This window comes from Pan troglodytes, chromosome 3 (assembly GCF_028858775.2).
Source record: "Pan troglodytes isolate AG18354 chromosome 3, NHGRI_mPanTro3-v2.0_pri, whole genome shotgun sequence".
NCBI classification, from domain to species: Eukaryota; Metazoa; Chordata; class Mammalia; order Primates; family Hominidae; genus Pan; species Pan troglodytes.
This window is the reverse complement of record NC_072401.2, coordinates 989,392-1,003,121: the sequence shown is the minus strand read 5'-3', so window position 1 is coordinate 1,003,121 and position 13,730 is coordinate 989,392. Positions and strand designations below refer to the sequence as shown.

At 58.8% G+C, this 13,730-nt stretch overlaps 2 protein-coding genes and 1 long non-coding RNA gene across 18 annotated transcripts in view; 2 read left to right on the top strand and 1 right to left on the bottom strand.

Annotated features, from left to right (window-relative positions):
- Positions 1-13,730, bottom strand: part of PDE6B (phosphodiesterase 6B) — a 104,509-nt gene that overhangs the window by 7,903 nt on the left and 82,876 nt on the right. For 10 of the 16 annotated variants that reach the window (XM_063808500.1, XM_063808507.1, XM_063808514.1 and 7 more), the window contains 13 exons: positions 13,276-13,416; positions 13,114-13,188; positions 12,369-12,433; positions 11,133-11,199; positions 10,846-10,893; positions 10,149-10,298; positions 9,678-9,821; positions 8,061-8,126; positions 4,549-4,695; positions 2,023-2,130; positions 1,646-1,755; positions 1,061-1,148; positions 27-478 (listed from right to left, as the gene is read on the bottom strand). In XM_063808500.1, coding sequence (XP_063664570.1) covers positions 27-478; positions 1,061-1,148; positions 1,646-1,755; positions 2,023-2,130; positions 4,549-4,695; positions 8,061-8,126; positions 9,678-9,821; positions 10,149-10,298; positions 10,846-10,893; positions 11,133-11,199; positions 12,369-12,433; positions 13,114-13,188; positions 13,276-13,416 — 1,661 coding nt within the window. The remainder of the gene's footprint in view (positions 1-26; positions 479-1,060; positions 1,149-1,645; positions 1,756-2,022; positions 2,131-4,548; positions 4,696-8,060; positions 8,127-9,677; positions 9,822-10,148; positions 10,299-10,845; positions 10,894-11,132; positions 11,200-12,368; positions 12,434-13,113; positions 13,189-13,275; positions 13,417-13,730) is intronic. The other 6 variants (XM_063808515.1, XM_054683638.2, XM_063808511.1 and 3 more) reach the window with 6 other exon arrangements.
- Positions 471-3,069, top strand: LOC129143828 (uncharacterized). Its single transcript, XR_008547733.2, has 2 exons — positions 471-1,046; positions 1,660-3,069. It is a non-coding gene; the product is annotated as an uncharacterized LOC129143828 (long non-coding RNA).
- Positions 5,689-13,380, top strand: LOC134809845 (uncharacterized). The gene is made up of 4 exons (XM_063809298.1): positions 5,689-5,698; positions 6,226-8,350; positions 10,832-12,175; positions 13,297-13,380. The coding sequence occupies exons 1-2, from the start codon at positions 5,689-5,691 to the stop codon at positions 7,788-7,790; spliced, it is 1,575 nt and encodes a 524-aa protein (XP_063665368.1). The 3' UTR covers positions 7,791-8,350; positions 10,832-12,175; positions 13,297-13,380.

Sequence of the window (13,730 nt, the reverse complement as noted above, 5' to 3'; positions counted from 1 at the left end):
CTCGTGCCCCCTCCGCCCGCGCTCACATGACGATCTCCTTCCGGGTCGTCTCCAGGGACAGGTACTCCACCCAGCTCTTCTTGTCCTCATAGTTCTTGGATTCATCCACGATCTTCTGAAACATCGCTCTCTTCCTGAACCCAGGGAACAAGGGAGGTGCAGGTGGGAGCAAGTGTGGAGACCCCGCCCCAAGCGCCCGTCTGCAGGGAGGCGCGGAGCCCGAGCGAGGCCCCATCCGGGGTGTGCGGGGCCGGCGGGCAGGGACGGAATCCGGGGCTGCGTCCCCCGGGCTGTGCCGCCGCTGCGCCCCCGTGTCTGCCTGGGGTCCCAGGCTACCCGCCCGCCCCGCGAGGCGCCCCCTCCCGGAAGGCGCGCACTTGAAGTACAGGGCCAGGTCCGTGGCGATGATGGCGATGTCCATCAGGTGGATCACGTGCTCGTGCTGCCGCCGGTTCAGGTTCTGGTAGATGTTCAGGGTCTGCGGAGGTTATGCCCAGCGCGTCAGGCGCCCTGCGGCCACCTCTCAGGGTGCCCGGGGACCCCGCCCCTTCCGCCTCGGCTGCCTGTGCCTCTCACGCCCCCGCCCTCGGGCCCTCGGTGGGCGGGACCCCTAATCCGCCTGCTGCTCAGAGCCCTCCTCAGGGTGCCCAGCTCTCCACCAGCGGCTCCACCGTCGGCTTGGGACGCAGATGGCCTCAGAGGTCACCATCGGGAAGCGCAGGGAGGGGGCCGCTGAGTGTCCAGGTCCTTGGGGGCCGCTCAGGGCTCGGCTGCCCTTCATTCCCCCGCTGGTGGGTCCCGGGCCGCTTCCCCTTCGGCTTCCACCCCACCCCATGAGGGGCCCTTTCCAGTTGTCTTCCCCACAAGCGTTTTCCCAGGGCCTCCGATGCACCTGCCCTCAGCCTCGGCCCTCCGCCTTCTCTGCCGCCCTCCCCCAGTGCTCACCCACCCAGTGCTCACCCGCTGCATCAGAACCCTGCTCCGCAGGATACGGCCCTGCCGTCCTGCGGACGCTGCGTCCCCAGCGCCCACAGCAGAAACCGAGGGTGAGTATACCAACCTCCTCCGAGAGCAGGAACTTCCCAAACTCCAGGTGGTGCCGCTCCAAAATCGAGGAGCCGTGGAGCTTAGCCAAGGGGTTCTGGGACCTGTTACACAGGTGGTGGGGGTGAGGCCCGTGGGACCTGCCCTTGGCCCACCCTGCGCTCTGCAGCCCCTCCAGATGGGCCCCACTTTCTTTCTTTTTTTTGAGACAGGGTCTGCCTCTGTCACCCACTCTGGAGTGCAGTGGTGCAATCATGGCTCAATACAGCCTTGACCTCCTGGGCTCAAGTGATCCTCCCACCTCAGCCTCCTAAGTAGCTGGGACCACAGGTGTGCGCCACCATACACAGCTGTTTTTTTTTTTTTTTTTTTTTTTTTTTTTTTTAAGTTTTTGTAGAGGAGAGATCTTGCCATGTTGCCCAGGCTGGTCTCGAACTCCTGGGCTCAAGCAATCCCCTTGCCTTGGCCTCCCACAGTGCTGGAGTACGGGCCCTGGCCGTGGACTCCACTTTCTACATAGCCTGCTATGCGAAGCCTAATTCACGCCAAGGGCGTGGAGTTGATTTAGGGCTAATTCACATGCCCGCCCTGAGGTGCCTACTTCATCTGGTACAGGTTGTTGGTGCCACGGTGGTCGATGTCATGGCACAGGCCGGCTGTCACCATGGCGAAGGCCTCCAGGTCCGTGTAGTAGCTCTTCAGTTTGCCGGTCTGTAGAGACAGGGCCACCTTGCTCACCGGTCCTGGCTCCAGCAGGGTGGGGAGTGGTGAGGGGTTGGGATGACCGAGGCGTCGGGTTGGAGGTTGGACCCCCGACCACCGCAGGGCTGGGGTGCGTGGTGCACGGTGTCAGAGGGCGTTGCCCTCCTCCATCCTTCTGCCCTGGGAGGACCCCCATCTCATCCCTCGGGGTGCTTGAGTGCTGCCCTTGGTACCAGGAGGGCCTGCACAACCCTGGTGATTCTGGCAGCCACGTACCATGAGCAGCGTGAACATCGTCTGGGCCACGTTGAAGCCGTGGCGCCAGTTGTGGTAGGTGATTCTCCGGTACCCTTTGCTGATGGAGAACAGGAACCGCACCAGGACCTGGGGGAGCCGAGAGGACACAGGGCTCCGGCGGCAAGCGTGTAAGTCCCGCCAGAGCGGCAACTGTGGCTGACTTCACGGTGGAAGCCCTGCTCCGTGCCATCATCCCCACACCGTCTCCTGGACTTCCCGATCTTCCCCATCCCTGCGTTTCCCACTGGCCTCTGCTGGCCTTCCTGGGTAGGGGGCTGCCACATTGGCACCTTTGGGGTGGAGCCAGGCAGGGCAGGAGCTGAGAACAGCCCCAGCCTTCAGGGGCCGCCCAGCCTCCATCCGACTGCCTGGCCTCAAGCTGGGAGGAGGACCTCTGGGGATGCAGCATATTTTAAGATGTTGGTTTTAGGCATGGACATTTGAATGAGCAGAATGTGTGGGCTGCAGGCTGGGGTGGGAGAGCCGATGTCCGCAGGGCAAGAGAATGCTGGTCTCTCTTGCCCTGCGGACATCGCCAGGAGGCTCTTCCTGCGGCCATTGTGATTTTTAGGGTCAGAAAATTATTTGGAAATATTTTTTATTCTGCAAATATTTTCTATACATTTTTTCTTGAGTGTTTTCCCTTAGTATTTAGTAAAACTTCTTTTGAAAATGCTGGCCTGCTGCACCTGTTCTCAGAGGGGCATGAGAAAAGAGGATTCTCTTCCTTGGGCTGTGGGAAGCCCCTTGAGATGTTGGAAGCAGGGCAGGGCAGGAGAACCCAGGGAGGGCACAGAGCTGTGGACGAGGGCTGGGAAAGCCATCCCGCCTCCCCAGGGGGTCTCCGAGGAGTGCTGCTGTGGCCAAACCAGGGGGGCCACTTTGTGCTTTCTGTTTAGGTGATGGGATGCTTCTATCTCCTCAGCAGCCCACACCAAATCCCCTGTTATTGCCAGATGATGTGCCTAATGATCAAATTGCTTGGAACTCCTAATAATAAAACTTTAAATCTATCCATTCACCATCCATCTGCTGTCCACCCATCCATTCACCCATTCATTGACCCATCTATTAATTCATTAATTGACCCACCTACTCATCTATCACTCATCCACCCACTTCTCCATCCATCCACCTATCCATTCACTTATCCAACCATCCAACTACCATTGGCCCACTCACCCATCCATCCATTTATCCAACCATCCAACTACCATTGGCCCACCCACCCATCCATTTATCCAACTATCCAACTACCATTGGCCCGCCCACCCACCCATCCATCAATTTATCCAACCATCCAACTACCATTGGCCCACCCACCCATCCATCCATTTATCCAACCATCCAACTACCATTGGCCCACCCACCCTTCCATCCATTTATCCAACCATCCAACTACCATTGGCCCACCCACCCATCCATCCATTTATCCAACCATCCAACTACCATTGGCCCGCCCACCCACCCATCCATCAATTTATCCAACCATCCAACTACCATTGGCCCACCCACCCATCCATCAATTTATCCAACCATCCAACTACCATTGGCCCACCCACCCATCCATCCATTTATCCAACCATCCAACTACCATTGGCCCACCCACCCTTCCATCCATTTATCCAACTATCCAACTACCATTGGCCCACCCACCCTTCCATCCATTTATCCAACTATCCAACTACCATTGGCCCACCCACCCATCCATTTATCCAACTATCCAACTACCATTGGCCCGCCCACCCACCCATCCATCAATTTATCCAACCATCCAACTACCATTGGCCCACCCACCCATCCATCCATTTATCCAACCATCCAACTACCATTGGCCCACCCACCCATCCATCCATTTATCCAACCATCCAACTACCATTGGCCCACCCACCCTTCCATCCATTTATCCAACCATCCAACTACCATTGGCCCACCCACCCTTCCATCCATTTATCCAACCATCCAACTACCATTGGCCCACCCACCCATCCATCCATTTATCCAACCATCCAACTACCATTGGCCCACCCACCCATCCATTTATCCAACTATCCAACTACCATTGGCCCACCCACCCTTCCATCCATTTATCCAACCATCCAACTACCATTGGCCCACCCACCCATCCATCCATTTATCCAACTATCCAACTACCATTGGCATCTACCCATCCATTCATTTATTCTTCCTTTGTTTCTTTCTGCTTGCCTGTTTGCCTTCCTTCCTTCCTAACCTCACTCCTTCCTCCCTGCTTTTCACCCACCCAGCCATCCATCAATCCAGCCATCCACCCAGCCATCCAATTATTTGTTTTATGCTTACTTCCCGTGTGCATTTTACCTGTTCTGTGATGAACATGTCGGCCCTCTAAACTTCCTGTGGGATCCGGAACCCCCAATCCCATCCCCCTCACCTTCTGGGGCACCTGAGGCCCTGATCACATCCCCACCCCCATGTCCTGGGCGGCCTCAGGGACCTGACTATGCGCCCTGCGGTGTCTCCCACCTCCTGGGGGATCTGGAACTTTCGGACCACGCCCAGCTCGTAGTACATCTGGATGCCACATTTGACCAGGTCCAGTTCGGTGCACTCCAGGTCAGAGAAGTGGAATTCGTAGATGTCAAATGTGGTGGGCCCTGGCAGCTCCTCCTTCTGTGGGAGGGATTGTGGGCTGAGAGAGGTTGGCCTGCCACAGCCTCCACTTGCTTCTCATCCTTTCTTCTCTCCAGATCCCCTGCCAAGCCTCAGACACCTCAGGCATCTCTGAGGAGATATGTCATTCCTGGCGCTCCAGGCTGTATCCCAGGCTGCTCACACGCCCCCCTGGCTCAGCCTCACTCTCCCCTCTTGTACCCTGTGGCCCAACAGTGAAGAACTTGCCCAGTTGGGTGGACAGGGTGATGTTGTTGAAACAAGAAAACACAAAGGTGTGCACATGAAAAGAAACACACACACACACACGGATACAGACACACGTGACACAGGCACACCTGGATACACAGCCACTCCCATGAATACAAAGGCACCGGTGTGGACACACAGGCACACACATGAGCACCCAGGCACACCCACAGACATGCAGGCACACACGTGCAGACTCACGCATGTAGGCTCACACACACAGCCATGAGGTAACACACACAACAGTGGACTTTCAGACCCACCAGGCACATTCCCATGCTCAGTCCAAGGCCTACTCACAAGGCTCGTGGCCCCGGGAGATTCTGGCTAAATTGCATAGGCAGACACAGGGTGATGGGGACACCACATAATCCCCACACATTGATCCAGCAATCGTCTCTAGGAGACACACACAAGCATGTGTCTATATATATCCATGTGCACACACATGCACACACAATACACACCCCCCTGTGCACGTGAGCACACACACATGGGTGCACACACGGGCACACACACAAACGCCCATGTGCACACACATGCACACACATACTCGTGTGCACACATGTGCAGACATGTGTACACGTGCATATTCATACAATGCACACATGCACACATGCCCACATGTGCACACACATGCACAGACACCCACGTGCACGCATACACACCCACATGTGCACACATGTACACACCTGTGCACACAGACACCCACATGTGCACACCCACGTGTGCACACACACCTACATGCACACACGTACACACTTGTGCACAGACACCCACATGTGCACACACATGCACACAGACACCCATGTGCGCGCACACATGCGGATGCACACACACTGGGAGTTGCAGGCACCTAGGCACTCTGACAGCAGAGATGACATAGATGGACACAGAGTCCAAGTCAGGCCCACTAAACATCCGGTGAAGACTAAACATCTGGCAAAGCAGAGAGGAGACAGGAAGACACGAAGATACACTCAGGAGTGCAGACATCAAAGCCACATTCTGGCCATGTAAACACACTCAGGGACACACTGGCTGAGACTGAGAGGAGACAGGAAGATACGAAGGTACACTCAGGAGTGCAGACATCAAAGCCACATTCTGGCCATGCAAACACACTCAGGGACACACTGGCTGAGACTGAGAGGAGACAGGAAGACATGAAGATACACTCAGGAGTGCAGACATCAAAGCCACATTCTGGCCATGCAAACGCACTCAGGGACACACTGGCTGAGACTGAGAGGAGACAGTAAGACAGGAAGATACACTCAGGAGTGCAGACATCAAAGCCACATTCTGGCCATGCAAACACACTCAGGGACACACTGGCTGAGACTGAGAGGAGACAGGAAGACAAGAAGGTACACTCAGGAGTGCAGACATCAAAGCCACATTCTGGCCATGTAAACACACTCAGGGACACACTGGCTGAGACTGAGAGGAGACAGGAAGACACGAAGATACACTCAGGAGTGCAGACATCAAAGCCACATTCTGGCCATGCAAACACACTCAGGGACACACTGGCTGAGACTGAGAGGAGACAGGAAGACACGAAGGTACACTCAGGAGTGCAGACATCAAAGCCACATTCTGGCCATGCAAACACACTCAGGGACACACTGGCTGAGACTGAGAGGAGACAGGAAGACACGAAGGTACACTCAGGAGTGCAGACATCAAAGCCACATTCTGGCCATGCAAACACACTCAGGGACACACTGGCTGAGACTGAGAGGAGACAGGAAGACACGAAGGTACACTCAGGAGTGCAGACATCAAAGCCACATTCTGGCCATGCAAACACACTCAGGGACACACTGGCTGAGACTGAGAGGAGACAGGAAGACACGAAGATACACTCAGGAGTGCAGACATCAAAGCCACATTCTGGCCATGCAAACACACTCAGGGACACACTGGCTGAGACTGAGAGGAGACAGGAAGACACGAAGGTACACTCAGGAGTGCAGACATCAAAGCCACATTCTGGCCATGTAAACACACTCAGGGACACACTGGCTGAGACTGAGAGGAGACAGGAAGACACGAAGGTACACTCAGGAGTGCAGACATCAAAGCCACATTCTGGCCATGTAAACACACTCAGGGACACACTGGCTGAGACTGAGAGGAGACAGGAAGACACGAAGATACACTCAGGAGTGCAGACATCAAAGCCACATTCTGGCCATGCAAACGCACTCAGGGACACACTGGCTGAGACTGAGAGGAGACAGGAAGACACGAAGGTACACTCAGGAGTGCAGACATCAAAGCCACATTCTGGCCATGTAAACACACTCAGGGACACACTGGCTGAGACTGAGAGGAGACAGGAAGACACGAAGGTACACTCAGGAGTGCAGACATCAAAGCCACATTCTGGCCATGCAAACACACTCAGGGACACACTGGCTGAGACTGAGAGGAGACAGGAAGACACGAAGATACACTCAGGAGTGCAGACATCAAAGCCACATTCTGGCCATGCAAACGCACTCAGGGACACACTGGCTGAGACTGAGAGGAGACAGGAAGACACGAAGGTACACTCAGGAGTGCAGACATCAAAGCCACATTCTGGCCATGCAAACGCACTCAGGGACACACTGGCTGAGACTGAGAGGAGACAGGAAGACACGAAGGTACACTCAGGAGTGCAGACATCAAAGCCACATTCTGGCCATGCAAACGCACTCAGGGACACACTGGCTGAGACTGAGAGGAGACAGGAAGACAGGAAGATACACTCAGGAGTGCAGACATCAAAGCCACATTCTGGCCATGCAAACGCACTCAGGGACACACTGGCTGAGACTGAGAGGAGACAGTAAGACAGGAAGATACACTCAGGAGTGCAGACATCAAAGCCACATTCTGGCCATGCAAACACACTCAGGGACACACTGGCTGAGAGTGAAAGCCAGGCTTATGTACACACACGTACACTAAGGTGCTTAGATACACAAGTATACACACACAGCACCAACATCCCCGATGACCGTGTGTGCAAAGCACCCTCGGGTCCCGGAGAATGCAGAACTCTTCCTCCCAGCCTCACACGTGGCCGGCCTCCATGGGAGGGACGGGAGCAAGGTTCTTACCAGGATTTCGCCCAGCTCGTCCTCATCGCAGTCAGCAGGCTCCTTCCCCAGGCGCGCTCTGGTTGGCTACACAGAGACACAGATGTGTCACAAGAAAGAGCTTCGCATGTGGGACAAGGTGACGGCGGTGCGTCCACCCCGTGTGAGCTGGAGGAAGGTGCTGTCAAGAGCTCGTGCTTTCACCCTGGGAAGGCCCTGGCAGCCTCTGATCTGGAGACAAATGACCGTGTGCACGGCCTGCTGACTTTCCCACCTGTCCTCTCTCGGGCACTGCCTTACACAGTCCTCAGGTATAATGATGGGACTCTCTCATGATGACTAGGAGGGCTCTGGCCATGCAAGGCCCCCGGCTGGGGAGATTGAGCACAGGAAAGGGATGCCAGGGCCGTGCAGACAGAGGGACCTCGGGGGCATGCCAGGGCTGTACTCAGCTCTGGCCCCAGAGCCGTGTCCCCACCACACAGAGAGAGCTGCGACCCCTGGGTAACCTGGCCGCCCACTGCACAGAGGGAGCCGTGACCCCTGGGTGACCTGCCCCACACAGCTGTGACCCCTGGGTGACCTGCCCCCACCGCACAGCCGTGACCCCTGGGTGACCTGCCCTGCAAACCTGTGACCCCTGGGTGACCTGCCCCCGCCACACAGCCATGACCCTTGGGTGACCTGCCCCGCACACCTGTGACCCCTGGGTGACCTGCCCCCGCCACACAGCCATGACCCTTGGGTGACCTGCCCCGCACACCTGTGACCCCTGGGTGACCTGCCCCCGCCACACAGCCATGACCCTTGGGTGACCTGCCCCGCACACCTGTGACCCCTGGACGACCTGCCCCCGCCGCACAGCCGTGACCCCTGGCGACTTGCCCCCACCACACAGCCATGACCCCTGTTGACCTGTCCCCACCGCACAGCCATGACCCCTGGGTGACCTGCCCCTGCCACACAGCCGTGACCCCTGGACGACCTGCCCCTACCGCACAGCCGTGACCCCTGGATGACCTGCCCCCACCGCACAGCCCTGACCCCTGGATGACCTGCCCCGCACACCTGTGACCCCTGGGTGACCTGCCCCCACCACACAGCCATGACCCTTGGGTGACCTGCCCCGCACACCTGTGACCCCTGGACGACCTGCCCCCGCCGCACAGCTGTGACCCCTGGTGACCTGTCCCTGCCACAGATCCATGACCCCTAGGTGACCTGCCCCCGCCACACAGCCGTGGCCCCTGGTGACCTGTCCCCACCGCACAGCTGTGACCCCTGGGTGACCCCTGGACGACCTGCCCCCACCACACAGCTGTGACCCCTGGGTGACCCCTGGACGACCTGCCCCCACCACACAGCCGTGACCCCTGGGTGACCCCTGGACGACCTGCCCCCACCACACAGCCGTGACCCCCTGGGTGACCCCTGGATGCCCTGCCCCCACCACACAGCCGTGACCCCTGGGTGACCCCTGGATGACCTGCCCCCACCACACAGCCGTGACCCCTGGGTGACCCCTGGACGCCCTGCCCCCACCACACAGCCGTGACCCCTGGGTGACCCCTGGATGACCTGCCCCCACCACACAGCCATGACCCCTGGGTGACCCCTGGACGCCCTGCCCCGCCACACCAGGATGAGCTGGATCTCGTCCCTGTCGCACTTCACGTGGTAAAGGACCATGTCCTGTGCGATGTCCTTGCGGTTCTCCAGCTTGTTCATCTTGTCGTAGGTGTCGGTGTTCATCACTGACCAGCCCAGGAACTGTGTCAGGGACTGGAGGGGATGGCAGTGTCACTGGCGCTCAGCGCTCCCGGCGCGCCCCCTCCCATGTGCCTGTGTGCCAGGCCCCGTGGCTCGGCGGGCAGGTCCTGGGGCTGCCACCATGGTGTCGCAGTGCTTCTGTGTGGGGTCTGCCGGGTGCTCTGCAGAGGCTCCTGCTCCCGGGGGGGCCCTTTGTCGTCCTCTCCCTGGCCGCACGCACACAGCACACACACGGGCACACACACACAGCCGAATGCTTGGCGGGGAGGCCCCCACACCGCACAGGCCCCACCCCTCGCAGGGCATCCCCGGCGGAACCACGTCTGCCCAGGTGCTTACCTCCATGAGAACCTCGTCCTGTTCGTCAAAGGGCTTCCCGTCTTTCCTGTTGTAAAATGTGGCGACTCCCACAATCTCCTCCTTCTTGTTGACGATGGGCATGGACAGCACATTCTTGATGAGCCACCCGGAGTCGTCCAGGGCCCCTTCCTGTGGGAGCGGTGTCCAGAGCTGAGCTCCGCCCTGAGGCTGGCCCTGGCCCGGGCGTGTGGCTGGGGAGAGTGACCTCACGTCTTCTCCCCTAGAGCCGTGACGGCTGGGCTCGTGTTCCCGTCTCTGCTCTCTGCATTCCCTCTCTCCCTCTCTGCATTTGGAGTTTGTGTCCATGGTTTTTGTGTCATGATATTTTCCCACTGGAGGAGGTAGAGGCCGTTTTCCCACCAGGAGTGGTTTCATGGGCATGTGTGTGGGGCGGCGGTCACGGCCTCGCAGGGGTGTGTGGGGCGGCGGTCACGGCCTCGCAGGGGTGTGTGGGGGCCGCGGTCACGGCCTTGCGGGCGTGTGTGGGGGCTGCAGTCACAGCCTCAGGTGATCCGCCCGCCTCAGCCTCCCAAAGTGCTGGGATTACAGGCGTGAGCCACCATGCCTGGCTGAAGTTGTTTTTTAAGTGGCAAAAACTAATTCACTTCATCATCGCTGAATCAAAATCTCCTCTTTTGTAAGTAAGTATAATTTCTACCAAGGCACAGACAGATACCTGAAATTTGAACATTTCGTCAGCGGAAGCATTCATGATGTTACAAATCTGAAAAAGCATCAGAAAAACGATTTCATCCAAAGCAGCAGAAGGTCTGTTATGATCTAAAATGGCCTCTGTGGCCCTGAGGTGAGCTTTTAAGTAGGTAAAGCAGGGCAGCTGGGGGCTTCACTGAGGCACGTGGAGGCTGGCCGGGAGGGCGGGACGTGGCAGAGACAAGGAGAAGCACACATCGCCACACCCAGTGAGGGCAAGGCTGTGGGGACTCCAGACAGCACAGGACTCACAAAGCCGCTTTCTGCCACGTAGCTTGGAAGGCCGCTGGCCAGGGCCCAGTGATCGGCTGGGGGTGTGCTGTGGGCAGAAAGCAGGGGTCAGATAGGCCACGCTGGGCTGGATGTGTGCGTGCAGGAGTCAGAGGGACTGGATGTGTGTGTGCAGGGGTGAGAGGGGCCGGGCTGGACTGCACGTGTGTCTGCAGGGGTGAGGGGCCAGCCTGGGCTGGACGTGTATGTGCAGGGGTGAGAGGGGCTGGTCTAGGCTGCACGTGTGTGTGCAGGGGTGAGAGGGGCTGGTCTAGGCTGCACGTGTGTGTGCAGGGGTGAGAGGGGCTGGTCTGGGCTGCACGTGTGTGTGCAGGGGTCAGAGGGGCCAGGCTGCGCTGGATGTAGGTGTACTGGGGTCAGATGGACTGGGCGTGTGTGCAGGGGTCTGGGGGTCTCTGGCTCATGTGCCATCCTCAGCATTTACTCTCTTCTCTGAGTGCCAGGGGGTTCAGGAGGCGAGGAGGCCAGGGTGTGGGTTGGAGGACGGCTGTGCTGCCTTCTTCCTCCTCCCCAGGCTGCCGTGCTGGGGCCCCTCCCTCTTGGGAACCCCTCCCTCTCCGGAGGCCGTATGGCTTCAGTCTGCTTTCTAGGACTCAGCGTTGGTGCCTGCCCTGCCACCCTGACCCTGACTTGTGCTCAAGCCTGGCACCTGGATCCTGGTTCCTGCTTGAGGCCTGGGGATGGGGTCCCAATAGGCTTATGGGATCACAGGGCCACTGGGCCACCAGCTGCCCCTCCCTTGGCTGGAGTCCTGCCCTGACCTCCGGACTGGAGTTCCCCTCCTCTTCCAGCCCCACAGGGCCAAGACTCGGCCTCCTGGCTGGAGGGTCCACTGTCTGGGTGGGGCTGGTGGCGCCAGGGTCAAATCCTGGGGCCTTCATGCTCAATTGTTGCTGACGAGGCCGCCTGGACAGCTTGCCTGGTCCCCTGTATGTCCACTCTGGATGTCCACAGTGACTCGGGCTCCTCAGCGGCCCACGTCCTCCTCACCATCTCCCAGAACAGTGAGTCGGCTTCTGTCTCACCCCCAACTCCACTATGCCCCACGGCACACAGAGCACCACAGGTGGGGCCGGGCCAGGCCGGTGCTGCTAACTGCACTGTGGGAAGCCCTGGGAGGACGGCCCTGGGGGCTGAGCCGGGGTCTGAGGGGCGGTCCCTCCCCCGGGGACGCTTCTGGTAAAATCCTGCACTTACGGAATGACCTTGATCTCCTCCTTGCCGTGGAGGATGTAATCGATGACTTTGTAGAAGACAATTTCCTGAGAAGCAGAAGACACTGGTCAGGGGGCTGCCTGGCCAAGCTCTGAGGGGCTCACACACACACGCTACACACAGCTACACGCAGCTACACACAGCCACATGCATGCACACACATGCACACCCCCACACACGTAACCGTGCATGTGTACACACGTGAACAGATGTCTCCGCCGTGCGCAGGTATTCTACGAATGCGGGCGCACTCACACCCATGTCCACACATGCACAGGCTCAGGGTGCACACACATGCAGACCGTCACCAATACTCACGGGACACGCATCACACGCCGCGGTTTAGATCTGTCTTCCCAGTCTGTGTTCCGCACAATCCCACACACAAGCTGGGCCCGTATTCTCTCACACACACACACGCATCCTACACGTGCACAGGGGGTCCCACGTGGGGAGATGGGGCAGCAGGAGCCCCCACAATCAGAGCCGACGTGGGTCTTCACGACCAGCCTGGCGGCCCTCATTCAGGGACCAGCCCTGGACACCCCATCCCTGGAGTGCAGCAGCAGGGGAGCCTGGTGGAGACCACAGACAGGCACCCGGGGTCCCACCGGCCAGTTCCCACCTCCCTAAACCCCACCCCTATCCCTCCCTCTCCTGCCCTGGAGTTGGAGTCAGGGAAACAGAGGCGTGTGGACAGGCCCTGGGCCCCTCCCCTAAGACTCACCCGGCCATCAGGCGTGCGTGGGCCCAAGTACGGCTGGGACTCTCCCATCAGCACAGGCCACACGTCAAAAAATTCCTGGGCAGAGAAGAGGTGAGGGTGGGGCGGTCACTGCGGGACCTGGGTCGGGCCAGGCAGGGGGTCCCTGAGCCACGGAAGCCTCACCTTCTCCTTGGTCATGTCCAGGAGGCCCACGGAGTACCGCTCACAGTTGAGGTAGGCCCGCACCGTGTAGAAGGCCTTGTGGAACTGCCTCTCAATGTCCGTCAGCTCCTCAAACACCTTGTTGGCCGACCACAGCAGCACCTGGAGGGAGGGGCACACCTGTGGGCCTGTGGCCACTCCCACCCTCACGCCCGTCTGACCACAGCAGCAGGGGTTTAACTCAAGCCTGACACAGGTGCGCTCCCTGATCTGACCACCTGCCCAGCCGTGGAGCCCGGCACAGACCCTGATTGGTGGCTCCGTGGCCAGGTTTCATCTGAGCTTGTGGGGCCCGGGAGCCGGCTGGCGGTGAGGCCTCGAGGCTGCGGTCGTGTCCCTGATCACTCAGGAGTGGACGAGTGGAAAGTGGAATCTGTCGCTTTGAGCTTGACAGGCAAACATCCGACCAGCCCTTC